The sequence below is a fragment of the Vicia villosa genome, unplaced genomic scaffold (assembly GCF_029867415.1).
Source record: "Vicia villosa cultivar HV-30 ecotype Madison, WI unplaced genomic scaffold, Vvil1.0 ctg.000279F_1_1_3, whole genome shotgun sequence".
Classification (NCBI taxonomy): Eukaryota; Viridiplantae; Streptophyta; class Magnoliopsida; order Fabales; family Fabaceae; genus Vicia; species Vicia villosa.
The window spans coordinates 385735-410847 of NW_026705119.1; the positions used below are offsets into that span (position 1 = coordinate 385735).

Genomic DNA, 25113 nt, shown 5'->3' on the forward strand with positions numbered 1-25113 from the left:
CTGTGTTGTCCGTGGGAATTAGTGAAGAATGTGTTGCTGATAACTTATGTTTTGTTTTATAATTCTGTGACCTTTTTTGGCTTTTTAAGTAAGTTTAATTTCATTTTGTTGTAAACTATTTATGGATAACCAAACAGGATAGTATCAGTACTTTTTTTTAATTGGTAATTATAGTAGTAATTTTATATGAATGCTTGCTGGATATATATATATATATATATATATATATATATATATATATATATATATATATATATATATATAATATAACTATAGTATTAATTTTAAAAGAATTAGAAAGTTGTTAACTTTAAGTCGTTCTGTCTGTTTTAGAATTTCTCTTGGTGTGTGTGATATATGTAGGCTTCTGTTTTGGATTCTCAGATTATATTAGTTGTTAACCCTTTTTTGAATTGTGTAACTTTAAAATAGATGTGAAATTTTATTAAAATAAGAAAGGAATCGTGTGGTTGTGGTTTAGCATGTATTCAAAAAACTCAGCTGATGCATTTAACAGGTTCAGTATTTGTAATTTAATACCAACACTACAACAATCATCCACATGACAATTTGAACAACACTGCATTACAAAATGATACTAACTAAATGGATTATAATTAGACATTTTCAAAGACTTCTTTGAATACCACGTTGGTGGTAGTGTCTGCCGCTTCATTGTCTTTGTTGTGGATTAGTATCTTGAGACCGTTTTTGCTTTTCACTCTTGATATTGCAACATACAATTGACCGTGGCTGAAGACATTCCTTGGCAGATACAACCCAACATAGTCTAACGACTGACCTTGCGACTTGTTAATCGTCATTGCGTAGGACACAATGATTGGAAATTGCCTTCTTGTTAATTTAAAAGGCCAGGGTGATTGTGTTGGAGAGATATCCATTCTTGGAATGTAAAATGAAGTTCCGATATTTTTACCGGAGATAATCCTTGCCTCTATAACATGGTCGGCCAATCTTGTAACAATGAGTCTTGTACCGTTGCATAACCCTTCGGATTGATCGATGTTTCTCAAGAGCATTATAAGGGTCCCAACTTTAAGTCTAATGCTGTGTTGTGGAAGACCGGATGCCGTCAGGGTGTTCAAAAATTCCGTTGTCAAAGCATCAAAAGAATCGCAAGCATCAGTGTCCATTTGATCAACTGAGTCGGAGCTCAAAAAAATCTTTTCATCTCCTACATAATTTCAACCAAGGCAAAAGATTGTATCAGAATCTAAAAATATAATTTATCAGTAGTTTTATTAATTGATAAACATTTCCCAACAACGTATATTATAATTACCTGGAATCATATCTAGCGCATAACGATTTACGACATCAACTGTCTCTAAAGTTCCGGCCAATATTGCTCTACATTGAAGGTATTATGGATCTTTGTAATTCTGCAGAAAGTTAGGGTAGGTTGAATCTATAATTGCCTTTATCGGTTCATCAAAATTGGATATCAACATGTCCTTTGGTATGTCAATATCTGCATATCCATCATTCGGTTCAGCCAGTTTTCCATCTCCAACATCTAAAATCCAATTTGAAAACTCTTCTAATTCTTTTGAACTTGAAGGTGTGGTGGATTGCAACAAACGCATGTTTTTTGTTAGTCTGAGAACCTTGCAGTGATCCCATATGTATGAAGAGTTGATGCTCGCGTGAATGATGTCAGAACGGCTGTCCCTTGGAATAACAGGAAGGATCTGACGAAAATCACCGCCAAGAACAACAACTTTACCACCAAAAATAGACTTGGAAGGCTTTGTGTCGGACATAAGGTCCTTAAGGGTTTTATCCAGTGCTTCAAAACAATACTTGTTAGCCATTGGAGCTTCGTCCCATATAATTAATTTGGCTGACCGAAGCAACTCGGCTCGATCAGTATTCTTTGGGATGTCACATATGGATTCCTCCAATGTTGGGATTGGAATTTTGAACATTGAATGGGCTGTTCTACCTCCTGGTAGCAAAAGATAAGCTATACCAGATGAAGCAACAGTCAAGCAAATATGTTTTCTCGAACGTATGCAAGACGCCAATGTCCTCCAAATGTACGTCTTTCCCGTGCCGCCATATCCGTACAGAAAAAAGACACCTCCTCTTTCGTTATTGACAGCCCCGATAATAGTGTTAAAAACAGTTCTTTGTTCATCTAATTATAATCGTAATAAATTATATGTTACGGTTTTCAACAAATGAGATACGAAAAATGGTAACAGATAAAACCCAAAAAACAAAATGCACAAATACCTGTGAGATGTTGATATCATGTATTGTATTCTTGACTTTGTTCTATGATGTCGTAGTTACGTTCATCATAAATCAACCTGTTGCCTAATTGCTGAACAACATATCCATTTGGCTGTGGCATTCCAACAAAATCGGATAAACTCTTCCTGTTCTTTTGAAGTAATTTTTCAACTTCTACCAATGTCAAATTGACCAATTCTTCATTTGACAAAATCAACTCTGCAAAAAATAATTCAATACCGTTATGGGTTGCATGCACTATATATTCTTTTTATATAGTATTGATCAATACTAACCTCTATTGTTTGCAATTCTACGTTGTTCATATAATATGCCGTCCGATAATAATTGCCATGTTTTTTTCCAAACATGTGTTGGTCTATTCAAGCTGCTTGATAGCAGCATATGAACAAAAAGTAACCTCAAATAATGCCCAGATCCCCAGTGACTTGCCTCTTCAATGGCAGCGATGTACTCCCTATCGTCACCAATAAATCCCATAGCAAAGCAAGCATCGCGGAAAGAATTACATCTTTTGTTATTAACTATTTTTATGTCTTCGTAACTCTGTGGACCTTTTACATGCGTTAACATCATTCTGAGATAGTACAACTCACCCGAGCTTGGAGGAACCCATACCAATCTACCAATTGTATAACCCTTTTTCCGCGGTTTCCATTCCCTTGTTTTCTTTACATAAACAAACTTTCCAACAAACTTGTTATATGTTAACTCCTTGGCTTCAGGATATTTTTTGTTTGCCTCAAACCAAGCAGTAAACATTGATTCCGTGACACTTGGCTTTTCCAACACGGTATCTAAGCGATCCATGTCTCTGTAAAACACAGAATTCTCTCCTTCACAGTGAAAAAATAACCTCTCAACCGCGGGTTTTCTTCCATGTATGGGAAAAGAGAATATTCTCCAACATGCTTCACAAGGAGAAACATATCTGCAATCAAGATATTGTTTAATCTCGTTGATATTTTTCTGGGCATTTTGGCTCACCTCATCATTCCTAACAACGGCAGCAGTGATTCTGTCGTAACCTTTGTTAATGTATTTAAACAAATACTTTATCGAAGAACTTTGATTGCACCACTCCATATTTATGTGACCTCGAAACTTCTTTAACAATCCTGAATTGTATGGTACAACGTGACGGTTATCAAACCGAATTCCATTCTTTAACACAGTGTGACCATTGTCTCTTCTTCGATAAACAGGGAAGCCATCTTGATCGACTATTGTTTGAGGACGGAATTCCTTTGGAAAATACTTGGAACATTTCCCATCCCTTGTACACGGTGCATTTCGGTTAAGTCTTCCGCATGGACCGTGTATCATATGTGACTTTACCAAGTTATAGAGCTCATGATCAGAATTCTCGTCAGGTATTTCAGCTGAAATTATCTTATCAATATCATCTGCGTTTGGATACTTGCTGGTTGGATGAAGAAAAATTATTATGTGAGCATGTGGCAAACCCCTCTTTTGAAATTCAATGGTATACATATCTGTTAATGAAATGTCATATATTTAATATTAAATTGCAGCATCTAAATAAGTCAACCCATATAAAAGGAAAAATTTAAGTTTGGAAGAATAAAGGAAAGCAAATGTACTTACAGGCAAGGACCTTGCCCATGACAGATTTCTTGGTGAGATCGGACAGTAACTCATCAAACTTCATTTTAAATACTCGACAAATAATGTCTGGACGATCGGCCGGTTTCAAGTTTGATTTTCTGACATAACGTTGTATCTCCGGCCAGTTTGGATTACATGTAAATGTAATAAATAGGTCAGGAAAACCAACATAGCTGCAAATTGCCATTCTGTCAAAATATAGTTGATCCATATATCTACGACTGCCAACATATGAAGACGGCAAAATTACTCTTTTTCCGGTGCTTGAGCCTTGTGTCACCCTGTTTGAGTTTAACTCATTCAAATTGTGATATTTTCCAACCCTTAATTTGGATTGATTTTTACGAAGCCATCTAAGTCTCTCCGATTCCAACATTGTATAACCATCAACTAAAAATTGTTGGAATAGCCTTCGAGCTCTTAACAATGTCGGTGCCTCGTTATGTCTTGATTGTATTCGGAATGCCATCCATTCTCTTATTGTTAGCCTGTTTCTCTTCATAGCTTCTTCCCATGGAACATCGTCATATTCCAATTCATCACGACTGTTCGGTGTGGTGGAACGTACAACGCGACCGTGATCCCGATGTTTCACATTTGGCGTATATCCATCCTCACCATATGGAAAAAGCAATGGATATTGATATCCAAGATAAGAAGTATGATACTCATGAATTCTTTGAAGAGCGCCCGACTGTTTGTGCATTATGATATCTCTTTTTTCAGCTGTATCGACATCACCAACTATCAAAGCGGCAACCTCGGAAACAGTTGGCTGATTATAAATACGTCCATCAGTATTTCTGTCTGAAATAAGTCTCAGTTTCAAATCTGTTACACTTCGTTGAGACAAAATATCTCTTGCCATTTGGAAAGACTGAGCATGTACGTTGTGTTCGTACAACATTTGAGAAACTTTTGTAACAATATCAATGTCAACGCCAGTTTTTGTTCTACATAACATAAATTAAAAAAATTATGAAAAAGTCTCAACAAACAAAAATGAACGTAACAAAAAATAATTGGCAAATAAATACCTCATCCCATTAATCCTGTGTTGTATTTCATGTTCAGTGTCGTAAATATAGAGCTGGGCAAATTTTGGAGTCTGTCCCGGCATGGGTAACATACTACCAATTCTATGACAGGCCTGCCCTTGTATACGGAAAGTAGGAGGACCGCCTCCGTTGTTAAAACGGTTATCCATCTTAGTACCAGGAGATGTGAATGCAAACATCATGTTATACATTCGTATGTTTTGCTGGAAATTGCGAGACCAAACCGTATCACTGTCAAATAGGAGATGTTGCAAATATTTAGGTGGCATCTTGAGAAATGGAAGTTGAATCTTGCCATTTCGACAACACAATGAAAATTTAGGAATAGATCTATTTCGATTCTTTTCCTTTCTTTCAAGATACCACATTTGCGCACCGCACTGTTGACATACAACATTAGCGTCTCCTACATCGTAGTATCCTATAAAAAAAGTATTTGAGTTTAATTTTTTTATTGTAGTATTACATTCAACTACATAGTATAATGACGCAGATATGTAATAATCAATTTAACATGCACAGGGGAAAGCATTACCATTTGAAGAAGTCGTTGCAGAATGCAAGTCTGTAGAGATGTTATAACCTTCATCCAGGTATTCAATATCGGAGTCCGTTTCAAAACCTGAAGCATAAAAAAAATTGCAGGTTATTTGGTAATTACAATCTGATAAGGGGTTATGAATGATAGAAGTACTTAATATTCATATACTTTCTGTACTATTGTCATCTGAATCCGAAAATAAATTGTTATTGTCCGTGTCCTGGACAGGAGATGTAGAAACATCAGGATGATCATTTGAACCACTAACGGTGCTGTTAATTTTTTTTGTCAAATTCAAACCCAATCCGTTCGAACGATATATGTTGGGTCTCCGAGATTTTAAAATCTCAACAGTTGAAGGTTGAGTTCTTGAAGAAGATGGTTGACATGTGTTAGGTGAAGATGACTCCGAAATGTTGATGGTATTCATTGTTATGGTTGATAACGGTGTTCGGAAGGACGAAGATTGTTCGACGGAAATTGGAGAGAAGAAAAAGTAATTATCTTTGTTTGTTAAATTCAGACCTAATGTGTTTGAAGGTTGGGGACTTGAAGAAGATGGTTGAAAGTGGTTAGGTGAATATGATGATGAAATGTTGATGGTATTCATAGTTATGGTTGATAAAGGTGTTCGGAACGACGAAGATTGTTGGACGGAAGATGGAGAGAAGAAACACTCATTCTCTTTGTTTGCTCTCTTCAACCGCTTTGCCTTCTTCTGCCTGAGGACATTCATTCTATTAAACCTTGCCTTAGCAGCTTTCATTTTGTTGATCTGACGTAAAAAAATTAAATTCTCATCGTCCATATTAAAATCCATTGATGGATTACCAAACTCTATTCAATATGTTTATGAGCATCTGCAGTATTCTAAGTGTAATATATAGATGACATGTTGTTAATCAAGATTCATTTAATGTTAACGAAATGATTAAGGGGAAGAGAATGCTTTAACAAAATAGACACATCATCAATGAATAGCAAGCATGGAAAAACTAAATGTCATTATTAATACGTAACACTATTATTATAGCGTGCAGTTATTAAAATTAACCCTAAATGACATCACTGCCAGCTATTTAATTTATTTTGCTACATTAGAAAACAAAGGAATACCAATAGTTATGAAGAAGGTGAACACATTATTGTATTAAGATGTATAATACCTTATTCTCTTAAATATATATATTATTTGACATTTTAGTTACATGGGTCTACCAAAAGTTGCGTATAGCACAAAACATACACTACATATTAATAATTATCCTTTGATCGCGCTTTTAGGGCAAATTTACATATAAATTAATACGAAAAGTTACGTATAAAGGTAGCTCCTCAAAAAATTATTTGTTGCATAAAAGTGTTTGATAGTGTGTTTTTATATATGCGACATGTTACTGTATTTTTATAAAAGCGACTTGTTAGTGTATTTTTATATATGGGACTTTTTATTCTAAACCCAAAAACATTTATGCAAAAATTGTTATTTGAGCTTATAAAATAAATTCATGACAATAATCTTGTAACAGAATTAAACTATATTAAGAAGGCACTAAAAATCTCCTATTATTTTTGATACATGCATGTGTTAATAAACATATTGTCCAACGTGCTTTGATTATTTTTTCAGGCGGTATATATTAGACAACATTTGCAAATAATCACGGTGTTGAAAATAATAGAAGCAATATAATAAACCCTTGATAAGCATATATTATCCAAAATGGGGTGGTCTTAGGGAATACCAGGTTTAAAAGGAACATACTTTTACAATAAAATCTGAATATCCAAATATTAAACAAAAATTTAAAACATAAAATTGAAAATGAACATCATGCTTAAAGAAAGTGCTATATAAATCATCGACGTATCAGTTGGTTGCTTCTATCTTCACTTTTTTTAGGGGCTTGGTACCCGAGTACTGTGTAGCTCCGACAAACTCACATTCATTATCACCGTATGGCGCACTTGATGACTTCGCCTTTGTTGGGGTGACTATACTGTTAATTTCGGGTTCATTTTCTCCACATGCCGAAAGTGAATGCTACAGGATAATAAAAATGTATTATATTTAATTAACAACGTGTTAAATAATTAATGTATTAAACTATAAGAATGCAATGTTTAGCTAAATGATTGAGGAGTTTGATATGTACTTACAGCGGAAAAATCAACGGTATATTCCTTTCTTGGATCCTTACCACTAATGTTGAAAGTCTGAAAAAAATGGAGAAATTAGGAATTAATTTCATTAATAGCCGAACAGTTATGGAAAAACGTAGATAAAATATATCAGTGACTACCAAGGTATCTGTTGGTGTTTTTGGTTCATTGACTACAATGTCTTTAGTTTGCTCATCTTGCTGTTTGATGTAGTTTTCTAAAATCTGATCAACAGAAGATGCATCTGTTAAAAGCTTCTGAACGGATCCTTGATTGAAGTTTGGCTGCACTTTAACTCTAAAAGCAATTCTCTTTTTCAAAAGTACATCAAGTTCGTCTGGATAGACCATAGGATCATCTTCACTATTCTGTAAAGGAAGCATGGAAAATGGATTATGCCGGAATTAGATTCGAAATTAAAATATGAAAACTTCTATTATAGTTCTATAAGGGAATTTTTTATTCATAATTAAAAACCTCTATCATGGATTTGCGCATATCGTCGGCTGTTTTTCCAATGATATTAAAACAATCGGTATCCCAAAATACAAAGCGGAACTTGGATTCTCCATCAATTACATGAATCTCAACCTTGTACCTAAAATTTGATTTAAAAAAATATATTTCATAAGTAGTTAGGATATAAAAATGAAAATAAGGAAGAAAAACTTAAACATCAACTTTAGAGCACCTTGGTACAGGTTTCACACCATTTTCACCACATCCACATTTAAACGGATTATCTGGATTTGGAGCCTTCAAAGTGCAGCCGGTGCATCCATAGTAGAACCATCCATATTTGGAAACAGCAAATTTCAAAGTAGTAGCCACAGTTACACAGACAGTTTCCTGCTAACAAAAATTTTATTCATTAAGACATATGTGGAGTTTATGGATTCGGAGAAATAAAAATCCATGTACCAGTACGATGTAAAAAAGGTCTCAGACTTATACCTGTTTTAACTTTGCCACTTCAGCTAGCGACATACATTTGGCATTATAAACAAACTTATCAATAGATGTGTATTGGGTTGACCCAGACCAAGAAGACATCGTCTGAGTGGATTGCAATGGTTTTTCATTCCTCTGAGATTCAGACAGCCTACAAAATAACACAATTACCATGAAGCAAACGTTGTAGTATTCTTATTTAACACCACAATTACTATAAAAAACACAAAATACAATATTAATATATACTTAGACATGAATTCATTGATAACAGCAATATCGTCATTGATAAACAGTTTTGAGCCACTCCGGCCATTAGAGACTGCAAAAAAGTAAAAGTGAATAAGGTTATTAAAATTCCATTCATGAATTTCTGGTTATAAAAAGATTACTCTATTTACCCTGAGAATCCTTAATGATTGCATGAGTTAGAACAATGACTATTGCTCCACAGTTTGATTCGTCATTATAGTAATTTAAAAACCTGGTTCCGTAAGTGTCCCACAACGTGCAAGTTACAATGTTCCCACTACAAAATATAAATAGCCATCAAAATGTCAAAAGGACAGCAAAATAAGAATACTGCATGAAAGTATTATCGAAATATACCTCAAATCTTTCAGTTTAAAAGAAATGACAATCTTTTTTCCTCCAATCTTGGATTGGCAGTTTTCAATCTCATCAACCACACCTATGATATCTGAATATGAAAAGAATTTAACAATAAATTATTACAGAGATTTAATATGTATTAAGCAATTCATAATATGTATTCAAACAAAATATCTTTGGCATACCTTGAAGTCTGTCCATCTTACATCCTCCCGCGAGTATATCGGAGAAATCTTTAAAGAAATATTTCTCAGATGGAATGTTGTTAAGGTCAACTGGTTTAACAGTTGTACCGCTCAAGAAAACAAATTTTTTTGGATGATCGCACAACTTCCACTGGAAATCATTTTCATAAACATTTCCATTATTTATGACGCAGGTCATATCCTCTTTCAGCAGCTGCTTCCACTTTGAAGTATGGTCACCACGGGCCAACGCTTGAATACGATCTCCCTAAATAAAAAAACAACAAACAGAACAATATTATATAAGCTGCTATCGAAAATAAAATATACAGAAGATGAAAAAGAAACCCATAATATCACAAAGAACCATAAAATAAAGATTCAACCTTTGAATCAATCAACACTATCTCAAGATGCTCGACACCTTTACTATTTACGACAGTCCAGAGATCGTTGATACGAACAGCAAGGCGCCATGTTTCTTTAGAATCATCAACATCACGTATGAAATCGGTTCTGCGAGACATTGAAGCTGAAAGAAAAAAATTCGTAATTTTTAGGGTTGAAGATGGAGCAAGAAATATGTTTGGGGAGGGTTTCTACGGATGACATTGATATAGAGGAAGTATAAGAAACCGAAGGGGCAATAGTTGGAAGGATTCATTGGAAGTTGTTAAAAATTGATTTCAGAAGTTGGAAAGGATCAAAATTGGCGCATGGGATATTGGACCAAATGGTTGAGTATTGGAGGCAGGGCCGGTCCTGACTTTTCAGAGGTCCAGGGCGAATAATAAAAATGGACCCTAATAAATAATATATATATATATATATATATATATATATATATATATATATATATATATATATCTATTTTTAAAAAATAACATCATTTATTTAAACTGTAAATATCATCACCAACAAAAAAAAAGTCATATTCCAATAAATATTATCAAAATACCTTTTAAAAAAATAACATCATTTATTTAAACTATAACAAACACCATCGAAGTAAACAAACTTCAATTTGAAGAATTTATACAAATTGATTAGTAAACAATAAAAAAAAATTACCAATTAAAAAAGGAAAAAATTGAATAATCAATCTTGAATTTTAATTTTTTAATTTTATTTTTCTCTTTTGTTTCAGAGAAAAAGAGAGGAAAAAATCACCACTTTACCCTTTTGTTTTAGAGAAAGATGTGAATTTTAAATTACTGAGATTAATATTTATCTACCTACATTAATACGGTTATATTTTTTTGAAAGGAAAAAAAGGAAGGATTACTTTTTGAAAATAAAACAAAAATAATAACGATAAAAGTATGTATGATGCATCAATTTACGGTTCTACTTTGAAGAAAAAGGAAAAAAATATTATCTTAAAGGTTATATTTTTTTGAAAAAAAAGGAAGGATTACTTTTTAAAAATAAAACAAAAATAATAACAATAAAAGTATGTAATGTATAATGCATCAATTTACGGTTCTTCTTTGAAGAAAAAGGAAAAAATATTTGCCACAGTTAAGACTTGAACAATAAAAGTATGTAATGTATGATGCATCAATTTGTTCTTCTTCGAAGAAAAAGGAAAAAATATCTGCCACAACTAAGACTTGAACACACCCCCTTTTGATTGCTAATAACAATCATTTTTCGCTGGGCTGTAGCTATAATACAAATACTGTTTTCGTTACAAATTATATATCCCAAACTTAATGTTTTTTATCAAGCCCATAAACAATTATTTTGAGGCCCCAAGATTTTTGAGGCCCTGGGCTGTGGGCCTGGTTGCCCTGGCCCAAGGCCGGCCCTGATTGGAGGCAGCAACTTATGTGATGATTGTGTCTGCAGCACAAAATACGTAAAAACATCAAAAATAATTAATGAAAATACTTAATACATTAATGACAGATTCAATTTAATTGTACTGACAGTTTTCTCCTTAAAATGAAAGTTATCTATGGATTAATATGGGATTAGGATGTAATTAACAAAGGCATTACTTTTCTTAGTATAGTGTATATATATATATATATATATATATATATATATATATATATATATATATATATATATATATATATATATATATATATATATATATATATATATATATATATATATATATATATATATAGACACACACACACTTATTAGGCATTGTAATTATTGTTACTTATATATGACCTAATAAAGTCCTTAGAATAGTTAGTCAGTTTGATGATACATTAAATGTGACTTAATCATGAGACTTCATTAAACATTAAGATATTATTCTTAAAGTATCCATAGTAAAGCTTTATTGTCAAATAAGACAACTATAATGCATATAGACTATTATGTGAGTAGATTGGTGACCATGTCTCATGGGTCATGGATATGAGATATCAAGTATTCTCGTAGGTAAAAATATTATAAGTAATATTTATACTGGATTGACGCACCATGAAAATACTACATAGTTTGTTATGTAAGTGTCATACGTTATTCTAGTGATGGTGTTGTATACCATCCTTCGACCTAAAACCACTATAGACCCTAGATGTGAAGTTGGGTACTTTATTGCCAATAATATGTTGTTTGTAACAGGATGAACATAAAGATGGTTGATGGGTACTTTACAAATCATGCTACGGGACATGAGTGACCTAGATGAGATTTATCCCTCCTACATATATGGGAGTAATAAATGAGGGCCCCTTGATAGAGTATGACTGTAAAATGTATGGACGTGCTCAAATAAGTCGATATGAGATGTTGGGCTTATTTGTTGTTATTGAGTATACTCGAGGATCAAGGAATAAAATATTGGACTATAAAAGGGTGACATGTTGTATGCCTTGCGTTCAATATAAGTATAAGGACAAAAGGGTAATTGTACACATGATCATTATCACATAAATGTTATGTAAAATCACATGACATTCTCGCCACTTGGGTAGCAGTGGTGTGTTGCTAGATACCGCTCATTGTTTATAGTGTTAAATATGTACTTTAATATTATTGACAATGTAACGAGAACTTAGAGGGTCACACGCATTGACTACTGACAAATGAACAAATGATTAAATTAAATAAGATTTAATTTAATTAGATGTTAATTGTATCATTAAATAAATTAACACAAATATAATTTATTTGATTAAATATAATTTAATTAAATAAAAGGGAATTGAAAGTTAATTAAATTAAATATGATTTAATTTAATTAAAATTAATTTTATTTAATTAAAAGAGTTTAATTAAATATAATAATATTTTATTCAATTAAAATAGTTTAATTAAATAAATTTAAACTTATTTTGAAAAAGTTCAAAATAAGCGAATTAGGGTTTTAGTAGCTCTCTATAAATAGAGTAGCTATTTTCTCTATTATTGTAAATTTTCTCAGAACAAGAAACGGCTAGCACTACGTTCGACTTTGTACTCACGTGATTTTGTAGAGACGATGGTAATTTTCATGTTCGTGATTAAAGTTAAAACATGTTTCAAGAGGTAATTTAAAATTTGTATTTGTGTTTGATTTGTAATTAATAGTTTAATAAAAATCCGTTTATCGTTCTGCTAAGAGGGTAATATTTTACCTTCCTTAAAATCTTTTTAGTGGTATCAGAGCGTATTTGGTTGAGATTAAATCATTAAATTCAAATTGATCAATGTATAATAATATTTATATGATGATATAATATAATAGTATGCATCTCTGGTTAAAATATTTTATTCTCGTAAAATTGAATTCGATTCAATTTAATCACGATGGTTCGGTTGCTTTTAATATGCATAAAATTCTGGGTTGAGTTTGCCGTTGCACTTTCCGTGATGCAATACTCTTTTATGCCATTTGAATCATTATATTAAGTGTTATTCAATTGCCTACTTTAATTCACTATATGTCGTAACAATATATCCGGTGGAATGTGGATTACATTATGTTTTGTTAGCATGATTATGATTAGTATGGAAACTGATGCGTGGATACTGAATCATGAATATTGGAAACTTGGAACTATTTGAGGCAATGTTTAAGACATGTAAAAATCTGTTGCGTAGACTTCAAATTTTCTGTAACAAAATGTTATTTAGTTTCAAGTTTTATCCTACTAAGTTAGCGAATTTTTTATTTTCGTCCTGTAAATTTTTTTTGTCTGAATCCCTATATCTTTTTTTTTGCTTGCATTTTGGCCCCTAAAATTAAAATCCGCAGAAAAATCTGTAGGTTTCATGCGAATTTTTTTGCGGATTTAGATTTTAGAGACTAAAACGAACGCAAAAGTGAAATATAAAGACTCAACCAAAAAAAAACTTACAGAGACAAAAATAAAAAACTCGCTAACTTACAGAGATCAAAAGTGCATTTAAGCCTATTTTATAATATTAGTAAATGGAGTAATAAATAATAATAAAGTATTAAAGTGTTTATTATTTAATATTAAATATTGATATTATATTTTATATTATTTGATTATTTGATGTTGTCTATGCTTCGGAATCTGACATTTATATGGTGAAACAACGATATTTTGATCATCCATAAGTGATAAAATATAATTAATAAATTTATATATGATATAAATGTTTCTGATGCGACGTCAGTGTATTTGTCATACTGTTTTATTTGTCCATTCAATTGTAATGATTGTTATACATTTGAATAGTCAATTTTCATTCTGTTTCAGAATCCGACATTTGTTTGGTGAAACAATGATATTTCGACCAATCATATTAAATAATTGATCATTATGTTTTAGATGGTCATAATCGTATTGCCAGATTTTATTTTATGTATGTGATGCATGTATTGTATGTTTATATGCGTGTGTATGAGATACACAAATCTACAAGATCAATCATAAGAAAAATTTCTCAATAATATTAAGTTAATTGTTTTCCAAAATTTAGCATTCATCAAGACTAGTATCGAATAATGTAGATTTCGCCTAACGCGAGATGCATGTTTTATATTAATAAGATGAGATGGGATAAATGTAATATCCAACTGCTAAAGTTTTGGATTTTACTTCACTAAAGTAAACTAATTATAATAGGATTATATATGTTTAGAAGCAAGAGTGGAGAACAATCCATATGATGGATTAGAATAAGGAGTTATTCACTCAACTGACAAAATTTGAGAGTTGTATTCGATACAATTGGAAAGAGTTTCTACCTAAATAATGGACTAATGGAGTTTTGTGTAATCCGCCTACGCGGACTTAAAACAAAATGAAATATGGATCTCGACCCGCTAGAGAGTCTTCCGACGGGATTTTCTGAATCAAATGTAGTCATTTGATTTGAGTAAAAATAGTGGGAACATTTGAATAAAAATCCTTATTAAAAATGATTATGATACAATCTTTTTACACGTTTTGTATTTAGAATTTCTTTTGCATTTTATTTTATATTTTACTGCAAAAAGTCCTTATGAAGGATGTAAGGATCAGAAAGAAGTTTCTGAGTTGGTACAGAAATTGAGAATTATTCTTAAACATGAGAATAATTGTATGTTCTCAAGCAACAAATTCCTAACAACCAAATATAACTAGATTCGAAGACTGGTACTTATAAGAAGGATCAAGTAAAATGTCTAGATATAACATATCTCATAGTTGTAGTCGTCACGGAGAATGATATGATCATTAACCTCAATAATTTTCTTTTAAATAAGAAATACAAGATATGAGAAATGTAAAACCTTCTAAAGTCTTTTCTATACAAGTTAGAATCCAAATAGATCTAAAATAGTTTTGAGATTTAAAATTTTGATTTCCTTATAGACCAAATATTTGGTCACAAGTTTTATTTGAGACTGTCTCAGATAAGTAAATTAGATTCATTATGAATGAATTTTAAATATATCTATCACATCTTATTGAAAATAAAATAAAGTAGTTTGTGATACTAAATAGATGAATTATAAAAGGAATGAGATTCATTTTATATTCCTTTGAATTTTGGCAGAAAACTACGGTTCCAAAGGAAGACAATGATTTTATGTGTTGTGTTTTGAAAAGGATGCCTCTAATAGAGTATAATAGGGAACACACTAGGAAAGCAAGAAGATGATAAACACGAAGAACAATAAGGATTGGTTATAACTGTTATTCTTTACTTTCTCTTAAATCAAGATTACAAGTGTTACAAGAATAACAAATAACCCTCTCACCCTAAATAAGGATTTGCGGTATGCAATGATAAGAGACTAGTATGCTATTTATAATAAACCTAACATATTAAACTAATGGGCTTTACATGCCAACTTAGGGTACAAGTTAACTTAAACAATTGGACATAACAAACAAGGCCAATTCTAAATACTAACAACCCTAGCATTTCGACACCCACATACTAGAATACACTTCAACTACAGTATGTAGGTCTTCGACAATAAGAAGCTACCCTTCAACCCACTAGAGTTTGATCCAATTCTCATAAATCCCCACCTTGCAACAAACTCTATAACATCAAAGAACAAACTAGCTTTCTTCATGCAGCTTTATCAACTGCATACAGTGAAAAAACTTGCAACTCGGCAATGTCTTGGTGATCATATGACCAGCATTGTGATCTGTCAAAACCTTCAGCACTTGGACTTCTCTAGTCTCGATTATCCTTCTGACGAAATACAACCTCACATTGATGTGCTTAGTTCGCTCATGATATGCTGAGTTCTTCGGCAGGTGTATAACACCTTGACTATCACATTTAACAGTGATACCTCAACCTTGAAGTTTCATCTCCTTAGAAAAACCTTCAAGCTACAATGCTTCTTTGACAGTTTCATTGAGAGCAATATACTCCGCCTTAGTGGTTAAAAAAGCAACAACCTTCTGAAGTGTTGCTTTACAACTAATTATTGTGCCACACATAGTGAAAACATATCCAAAAATAGATTTTCTGGAATACATACAATCTACATAATTAGAGCCGACATTTGCTACGATTACTGCTTTACTATCTTCACCCAAGGCTCCACCATAAATTAGAATTCTGTTTAGAGATCCATTTATGTACCTTAGAATTCACTTCAAAGCTTGCTAGTGAGCCTTTCCAGGATTCTCCATGTACCTCCTTACAAGACTTACTGCACATGCTATGTCAGGTCTAGTACATACCATAACATACATTAAAGAACCAACTATATTAGCATATGGAATGCTATTCATATAAGCTTTTTAGACATCAGTACTGGGACACTGATCAATACTAAACTTGAATTAAGGGTTTGTCAAAGTCACAACAGGCTTTGAATTTGACATACCAAACTTGTCGAGAATCTTCCGTAGGTATGCCTCTTGAGATAAGCATAACTTCGACTGCTTTCTATCTCTTAGATGTCAATCCCAAGAATCCTGGATGCTGCTCCAGATCCTTCATATCGAACTCCTTATTTCTTTCAGCCTTCACCCTCATTACATCTTCAACATTGTTGCTTGCTATGAAAATATCATCCACATTAAGCAACAAAATAACAAATGAATTACCAGGTCAAAATTAGAAGTAAACCCAATGGTCGAACTGACTTCTAACAAAACTTATGCGTGCCATGAACTTGTCGAATCTCCTATTCCACTATGGAGGAAATGGTTTCAGTCCATATAAAGATCTCTTTAGCTTGCACACATAATCTTCCTTCCCCTTTTCGACATACCCTTCATGTTGTGTCATCAGGATCATTTCATCTAGATCACCCATACAAGAACGCAGTCTTCTTATCCATCTGTTCTAGTTCAAGTTCAAACTGTGTCACTATGGCAAGCAACATTATAATTGAACCATGCTTCACAATAGAAGAAAACAAATCATTGAAGTCGACACCTTCTTTCTGAGTGAATCCCATTGCAACCAAACATACCTTGTATCTCTTCGATGCCACACCTTCGGTTCCTTCCTTAACTTTGAAAATCCATTTACAGTTGACTAACCTTGCTCTAGCAGATTTCTTGATCAGTTCCCAGGTGTGATTATCATGAAGATATTTCATCTCATCATTCATGGCCTTTAGCCATTCAACCTTATTTCGACTTCTCATAGGTTCTTTGTCTAGAACTTCACTTGCAGAGATTAAGGCATAAGCTGTAAGATTTGCATACCTAAGTCTCTGAGGTGGCTTGATGAATTTTCTCGACCTATCTCTTGACAATAGGTAGTCATCGATAATTTCCTCAACATCTCTTGCTTCTTCTTCGACTTCATCTGGAATATGCAATTCAACATCAACATGCTCCACCTCAATAGGAATCTCTACCTGTTCCAGCTCTTCGTCATATTTTTCTGCACTTTGATCAACATCATTAGTTTTCTTAAAAGCTATTTGATCTTCATTGAAAACTATATCTCGACTGGTGATACTCCTCCTATGACCCGGCTCTAGGCACCATATCCTATAAACTTTGACTCCTTCAAGGTATCCCATGAAAATGCATTTCAGACCTCAAAGTTTGACCTTGTCTTGCCTAATATGAGTGTCATACCCCAAAATTTGCCCATCTCATTTCACCTTTCAAGCTCATACCAAAGTTCAAGACTTAAGGACATACTCTCCTAAACAATGACCTTCTAAACTAGAGTTTTGATTTCTCTGAAGAAAATTAATAAATCAAGGTCCCCAGTGGATTTAATAGGACTTATGATGTTTCAAACTATCTCCATGACAAAATTCAGGCTTCAATTCCAAGGATTGCCCAGTCAATTGCTCAGAAAGTCAATAGTCGACTAGTTTGACCTAAAAGTCAACTATGGTCAAAAGTACAGTCAAAATTCCTGATTTCTTGTCAACATCCTTATTTTGAAGTATAAATCATCATTTGATCAAGGGTTGATCATTATTCATCAAGGAAATTTCAGAAATCAACAAAACCTAAAGTTTCTAAATTAGGGTTTTTTGACCTAAAGCCAACTGAACTTTGACCAGCCATAACTTTCACATGGAACATCATAAGTTTTCCATCCAAATCTCAATTTGAATGAAATTGAATTCTATACAACTTTGCCTCTCACATGCCAAGTCTAAAAATGCTTCATTTGAGAGATATGGATCAAAAGATTATAGGTCCTTTTTTAAAGTCAACCAAAAGCAGTTTTTTGTCAAAGCCCATATCATCAAGATAAAATCTTCAAATGAAAAAAAGTTTCCAAAGTGGCTTGTATAGGACATCTTGAGGTTTCCAAAAAGTCCTAGAAATCCTTCATATCTTAAAAATTGATAGAGATATGTCTTGTCAAAGTTGGACAATTTTAAGAGAAAAAATGTGAAGTAAAAGGCTTCAAAATGAATTTCTTTGAAAATAGGCCCCTATTCTTAAGATCCAATCTCCATCCTCATGATATGTAGAGCCCAAAATCCAATTGTCACGAATTTTTTATTTTTATTTGATTTTTTATGAATTATTAGTCAATTAAAAGTGATAGATAGTTCATATAAATTATGTAAAAATCAAATATTTGATTTGATTTTTTATTTGATTTTTTATGAATTATTAGTCAATTAAAAGTGATAGATAGTTCATATAAATTATGTAAAATCAAATATTTGATTTGGAAGCATATAGGAATCAAATTGGATTATCATTTAACTCATATTTCCAATCAAATTTCGTGCACATGGTGATTGGAATAGATTGAAGCCAAAAAAGGCCAAGTTTAGAAACATTTGAAAATCATATTTTCTCAAATTTCCAATCAAAGATTCAATGAGATTTCTTCCAAAATTGTTGACCTAATTCACTCTATTATATAAACATAGCAAGTTCAGACCCCTAGGACACGAGTTCTATGCCTCAAGAACCCTAATCTGAGTCCTAAAAGTTCAAGAAATTCCAAGATCGAATTCCAGATTGCAGGACAATTCAAGGCTTATGAAGGATTCAATCACATTCATTGACACACCTTGAACCTATCTGGATCATTGTGGAGGCCTGACACTCTCAGAATCAACACCAAATCAACCACGGTTTGGCCTTTGTTTCTTGGTTTCGATTGCATTGATTCATGCATTGTTTTCATAATCTAAATGCATATATATGTTTGTCATGATGCTATTAACATTCTTGGACATTTAATTGGATTTATTGGCACGATAAGGGCTTATCACCATTGTTAGGGTTTTAGGTTTCAGATTGGGCTTTCCTTTTTTAGGTAAAATTAAGCCAAATTTCAAGTACCATTGGATTCGTGAGACTTGGACGATCGCAATAGTATGGTCGCGAAATATTTCTTTATCGTTTTGGTTGTATTCCTAAACTGCAGGGTTATGGCTATGGAGGGAAAAAACTGTGGGTAAAAGGAGGCCTAATACGACGGCTGGAGGAAGAAGATGACGTCGTGTCATCATCCCATTGGCCCAAAAGTGCGCGTCCCAAATTTGAGTTGCCATTGGATCCTGTGCGTTACGACTCACACCAATGCCATGCACCTTCGCATCACAACCACCAGATCTTCATCAAAGTCAATCCAACGCGTGCAGAGACGCCAGTCTACCATAGACCCTCAGTCATGCGCCACACTGGATCAAAAGCTAAGTTTTTTTTCAATTTTTTTTATTTTTAATTACATAAATACCTTTTATTTATTTCTTTTTTTCTTCTTTTATTATAATATCTTTTTTTTGTTTTACTTATTTTAACAAATTAGTTTTTATACAATAATTTTATAATTATTTATTTTTTATCAAAAACTCGACTTTTCATAATTCTATCAATAATTGTTTTTTTTATATACTAAAATTTAAATTTCCATATATACTTTTAATCAATTAAATAATTAGGATTTAATCCAGTACTTATTTAATTGTTATATTTAGTCGAACTTTTGATAAATATTAAATTATTAAATTTTTATATTTTATTTAAGCCAATTGTTTAAACCCTGATTTATCCTGATAAATTAGGGTTGTCGATCTTTATTACACTAACCTTTCTCTTCTTCATTTTTAATTTTCAGGGTTGATCAAGGATCAATGAAGGCTCAAGTCATTCACTCTGAATTAATTATCTTCTTTTTTTCTTTTTGTTTTCCCATTCCCCGCAGGTGTTTATTGTAATAGCGTAGGATTTTATTTTTCTGTCTTTTATTTCGCCGTGATATTAATTGATGTGGTTAGTAACCTTAGGGAGTGCAACCCTGAATTGAACATAGAATCACTAATTTTACAAGATAAAATATCTGAATTGAATCACTTGATTGTGCCACACACACACCTTTAGGGTAACCCCTCTTGTTGCATGTTGCCTTATTACTGTTGCCTTGTTGCCTTACGAATTATGCCTTTAAAATAGTCAAGTCCCTCGATTCTGAGGACACCTAAAGAAAATGTTGCCCTCAATTCATTCATCATCAAATTTGTCCCTTGATGTTGCCTCGGCAAAATGATGATTTGTCCCCATTGCTAAGGTATCCTCGCCTGTTGCCTAAAAGATTAAATGACTATTTATATCCTTCCCTTAGACTACCTGCCCTCCTTATGGCAGGGTCAGTCTTATGGCGAACGATAACTCCGATGACCCTTTACATCCAATGAAAGGACTTCCTACCCTCCTATGGTATGGATAGTCCTGAAAAGCTAAAAGAACAAATTTTAAAACTTAGGGTAATTGTTTTTAATCGCTTGCTCCAAATTCAAAATCTTTTTCCCACTCTTTTCAAAAAGACTACGCTTATTTACAAGCTAAAGTCCTTAAACAAAATCCTTTTTCACACTTCAAACATTTTTGAAAACAAAGTGAGCTAAGCAATTAAGAGCCCATGGATACAAAGGGTGCTTTAAACCTTCCCTTTGTATAATCTACCCCCCGAACTCAAAATCTTTTTAAAAGGTCTTTTTCTATTCTTTTAGCCTTTCTATAAATTGGATAAAATAAAAGTCGGTGGCGACTCTTGCTATCCGCACATTTCAAAAAGTCAGTTCTCCTACCGTATTACAATGATCATAGGCTACGCAGCCAAATACTCTCAGCTTGTCGAGATCTGGTGGATGTACCAACCAAATTTCTTCAGGTGTCTTCATATCTAACACAGTCGAAGGGCGTCAGTTTATCAGATATGTTGCTGTCAAAACAGCCTTAGCCCAAAACACCTTCTTTAACCCAACACTAGTCAACATGCATCTGACTCTCTCCAAAATAGTTCGATTAAACCTTTCAGCCAAACCATTTTGCTATGGAGTACCTGCAGTAGTTCTATGCCTTATAATACTAGAGGCAACACAAAATCTGTCGAACGCCTCATTGCAAAATTCAAGATCATTATCGATTTTCAACCTCTTGACCTTCCTGCAAGTCTGATTTTCGACCAGAGTCTTCTAACTTTTAAAATTCTCAAAAGTTTCATCCTTAGTCTTCAGGAAGAATAACCATAATTTTCTAGAGTAATCATCTACTATGGATAGAAAATACCTCGCTCCTGAATGTGATGGACACCTTGCAGACCCTCAAAGATCAGCATGTATGTAATCAAGGGATCAATGTGTTCTTTGTTTGCCTTTGTTGAACTTCATTCTGCAAGATTTTCCAAGTACACATGGTTCACAAAACTTCAGCTTTTCGAATTTGTCTCCACCAAGCAGATTTTGTTTTCTCAATTCGACCAGACCCCTTTCACTGACATGACCCAATTTCATGTGCCGGATATTTGTCTTTGACAAAGGTTTTGTGGATGCAACATTTGTCGAACCACTTATAACTTCAGCCTCTAGGGTATACAAGTCTTGTTTCTTCACGCCTCTCAAGACTTCCTTCGACCCCTTCATGACTCTTAGGATACTTTTCTCTCCTTGGAAAACATATCCTTTCTTGTCGAATTCACCAAGAAAAATCAGATTTCTCTTCAAATCAGGAACATACCTGAGTTCAGTCAACAACCTAATTGACTCACCATGTAGCTTGAATCTCACAGATCCAACACCTGCAATTTTGCAAGCTTTGTTGTTTTCCAGCAATATATACCCACTATCTTGATCACATAATTCCTCGAACAAGTCTTTGTTTAGAGTCATATGCCAACTGGAACCTGAATCCATATGCCAACTGCTTGAAACCACAAGAACATCTGATAATTTAAAATCATCTTGAACAATGGTTGCGTTGCCATTATTCTTACCTCCATGATCTTTCAGGCATTCAGGGCACACCTTTCTTGTGTGACCCTCCTTCTTACAATGATAACATCGAATACCAGATGCTTCGCCACTATAAGACTTCAACTGACTTTACCATTCTTCTTGTCGAACTTACCTTCCTTTCGCAAGAATTTTCCCATAGCGGCCAAAACTTCACCAACAATCAAAGGTTTATGCTTCTTTCGTTTGTTCAAGTCCTTAGAATACTCAGCTGATTTAAATTCTTCAAAGGTCAGGAACTCCCTTCCATACAAGAGAGTTTCTTTGAAATGAGCATGTGATCGAGGCAAAGTTCACAACAGTAACAACACTTGATCTTCATCATTGATCTTCACATCAATATTTTCAAGATCAAGAATCACTTTGTTGAACATGTCCAACTTCTTAGCCAACACTTTATCTTCAATCATCTTGAATGAATACAAAGCTTGCTTCAAGTAGAGTCGATTTACCAGTAATTTGGTCATGTACAAACTTTCAAAATTTACCCATAACCCTGATGTCGTCGTCTCCTTTGATACTTGTCGAAGAACCTTATCACCAAAGCTCAATAGAATCGCTTTGTGGGATTTCTCTATCATGATTGTCTTTTCTATTTCCGTTAACGCAACGTCCATAGCTACCGCTCCCTTCAACGCTTCCAAATAACCCTGCGGAACCAGTAGGGCTTTCATCTTCAAGCGCCACAGACCGAAATCGTTCACTCCAGTGAACTTTTCAATCTCATACTTTTCTAGGGGATAAAAACAAATATTTCTAACATTACATAGGGTGTTGTATATTTAATTCTTAATTATTTGAGTTTTGGTGAATATGTGATATAATTGGATTTTTATGTGAGTAATTGATTAAATGGAATATACGTATGTGTATCATATATTATTTGTGTTTTGATAAGCTCATATATAATAAATGTAGGATGAATCAAATAAGATTTGAACCTTAAGTATATCAATAACATTAATGTTTAGTCTAATAAGTGAGAGATGCATTTTCAAAGTCTATATATGAGAATAGATTGTTGGATTCATTTGGTTTTATATCATTTGAAATGTGCAACTCTTGATTTTGGAAGATATATTTAATGTCTCAAATCATTGACTAAAGTGAAAAGACACATGGTATATCTTGATTATATACATGTGTGATGTATATGGACCTATAAACACATTTGTTAGATGAATTTTGTTTCTCCTACTTCATTTATATTACCGACAAACTCAGTAATTATGGATTTGTGTATGTGACACGAGTTAGAATTCTTTTGAGAAGAGTTCAAGAATGAAGTAGAAGGAAACAACTCGAAAATGTATTAAGACCATAAAAATTATTCGTTGTGGTAAAAAACTTATATAAAGAATATAATGACTATTTAAATCATATCATGTTTGACATTGTTTGATCTAATATAGTTCGATTATAACTTTGCGACTCTTCTTTGTAAATTGTTTGACATACAATTATTCCTATCCATAACCAATTCCATTTAAAGTAGTTATAAAGACACCATATTTTATATGGAGGTATGAGTACCTAGTTTATCTTTATGATCATTTGGGTTGCAAGGTTTATTAAGTAAACTTAATCACAATTTAGATGAAGATGTATTTATGGATGTATCCTAATGAAAATTGAGGACACATATTCTATAATATTTTATAGAAAAATTGTTTTGTCGCTAGAACTGGAGTCTTCCATTAGAGATAGATAATATGTATCTAAAGGAGCTAGAGACAATGATGTATAACTTGAAGAAATTCAAGAACCATAAAATACATATCTTTATGAGAATGGAACATGAACCAATACAACAAGGGAGTTGTTGTTGGACAATTGGTTTGCGTGGCACAAGATACTAGAATCCATTTATGAATAAGTAAAACTTCTTGGAATTAAATTCTTTTATTAATAAATTTTTGTGAAAAATTGGATTAACAAATGTCAAGTTTAATTCTTATGCTCACAAGAAGGCTATTAGGAGTATTTGCATTAATCTAGTATAGTATGTAGGCGACTTACTGATCATCAAAACAAATTTCCTACAACACCAATGTAGGACATGATTAAGGAAATGGTTTTGATGAAATGCTTAGGCGAGATTTCCTAAAAGCTAGGAATCTAAATCTATAAAGATAAATTGTTGATGAATCTCAATCATAGCACAAGTACATATTCCAAAAATGTGTTGAGACACCTAATTTGAATAATCTCACATTAAGATGCTTACATGTGTGACATGATGTTTTGTCTAATGGAAAATGTCTTACCTCATTGGATGAGAAAACAGACATCATGATATATACTGCACTAGATGCATCATATGCTATGAGCCTAAACAATAAGTACCAAAATGGTTGAAGTGTTCATCACTAGACCACTATTAAGAAGGTCTATGAATATCTTAAAAGGACCTGGTGTTGCTTTTCTTGAGAGTAGATGGGAATGATCATTGTAAAGGAGTTACAATGATGTTATTCCAAACTTTATAAACTGTATATTCATATCGTAGTATAAATGGAATGTTATGTTTGGTTGACAACTGCATAAGTTGAAAAGGGGCTTAAGATAGTCGTTGTTTCT

General features: G+C 33.0%; 1 protein-coding gene across 1 annotated transcript; it reads right to left on the reverse strand.

Moving 5' to 3' along the window:
* Nucleotides 1-617: 617 nt before the first annotated feature.
* LOC131626268 (uncharacterized) lies at nucleotides 618-9946 on the reverse strand. Its single transcript, XM_058897100.1, has 21 exons — nucleotides 9806-9946; nucleotides 9420-9687; nucleotides 9232-9322; nucleotides 9024-9151; nucleotides 8872-8944; nucleotides 8626-8773; nucleotides 8363-8520; nucleotides 8149-8269; nucleotides 7812-8039; nucleotides 7669-7725; nucleotides 7453-7552; nucleotides 7274-7287; nucleotides 5677-6283; nucleotides 5503-5589; nucleotides 4947-5388; nucleotides 3889-4862; nucleotides 2556-3776; nucleotides 2320-2478; nucleotides 1471-2161; nucleotides 1304-1371; nucleotides 618-1195 (listed from the first exon to the last, which is right to left on the reverse strand). The coding sequence occupies exons 1-21, from the start codon at nucleotides 9944-9946 to the stop codon at nucleotides 618-620; spliced, it is 6354 nt and encodes a 2117-aa protein (XP_058753083.1).
* Nucleotides 9947-25113: the final 15167 nt, after the last annotated feature.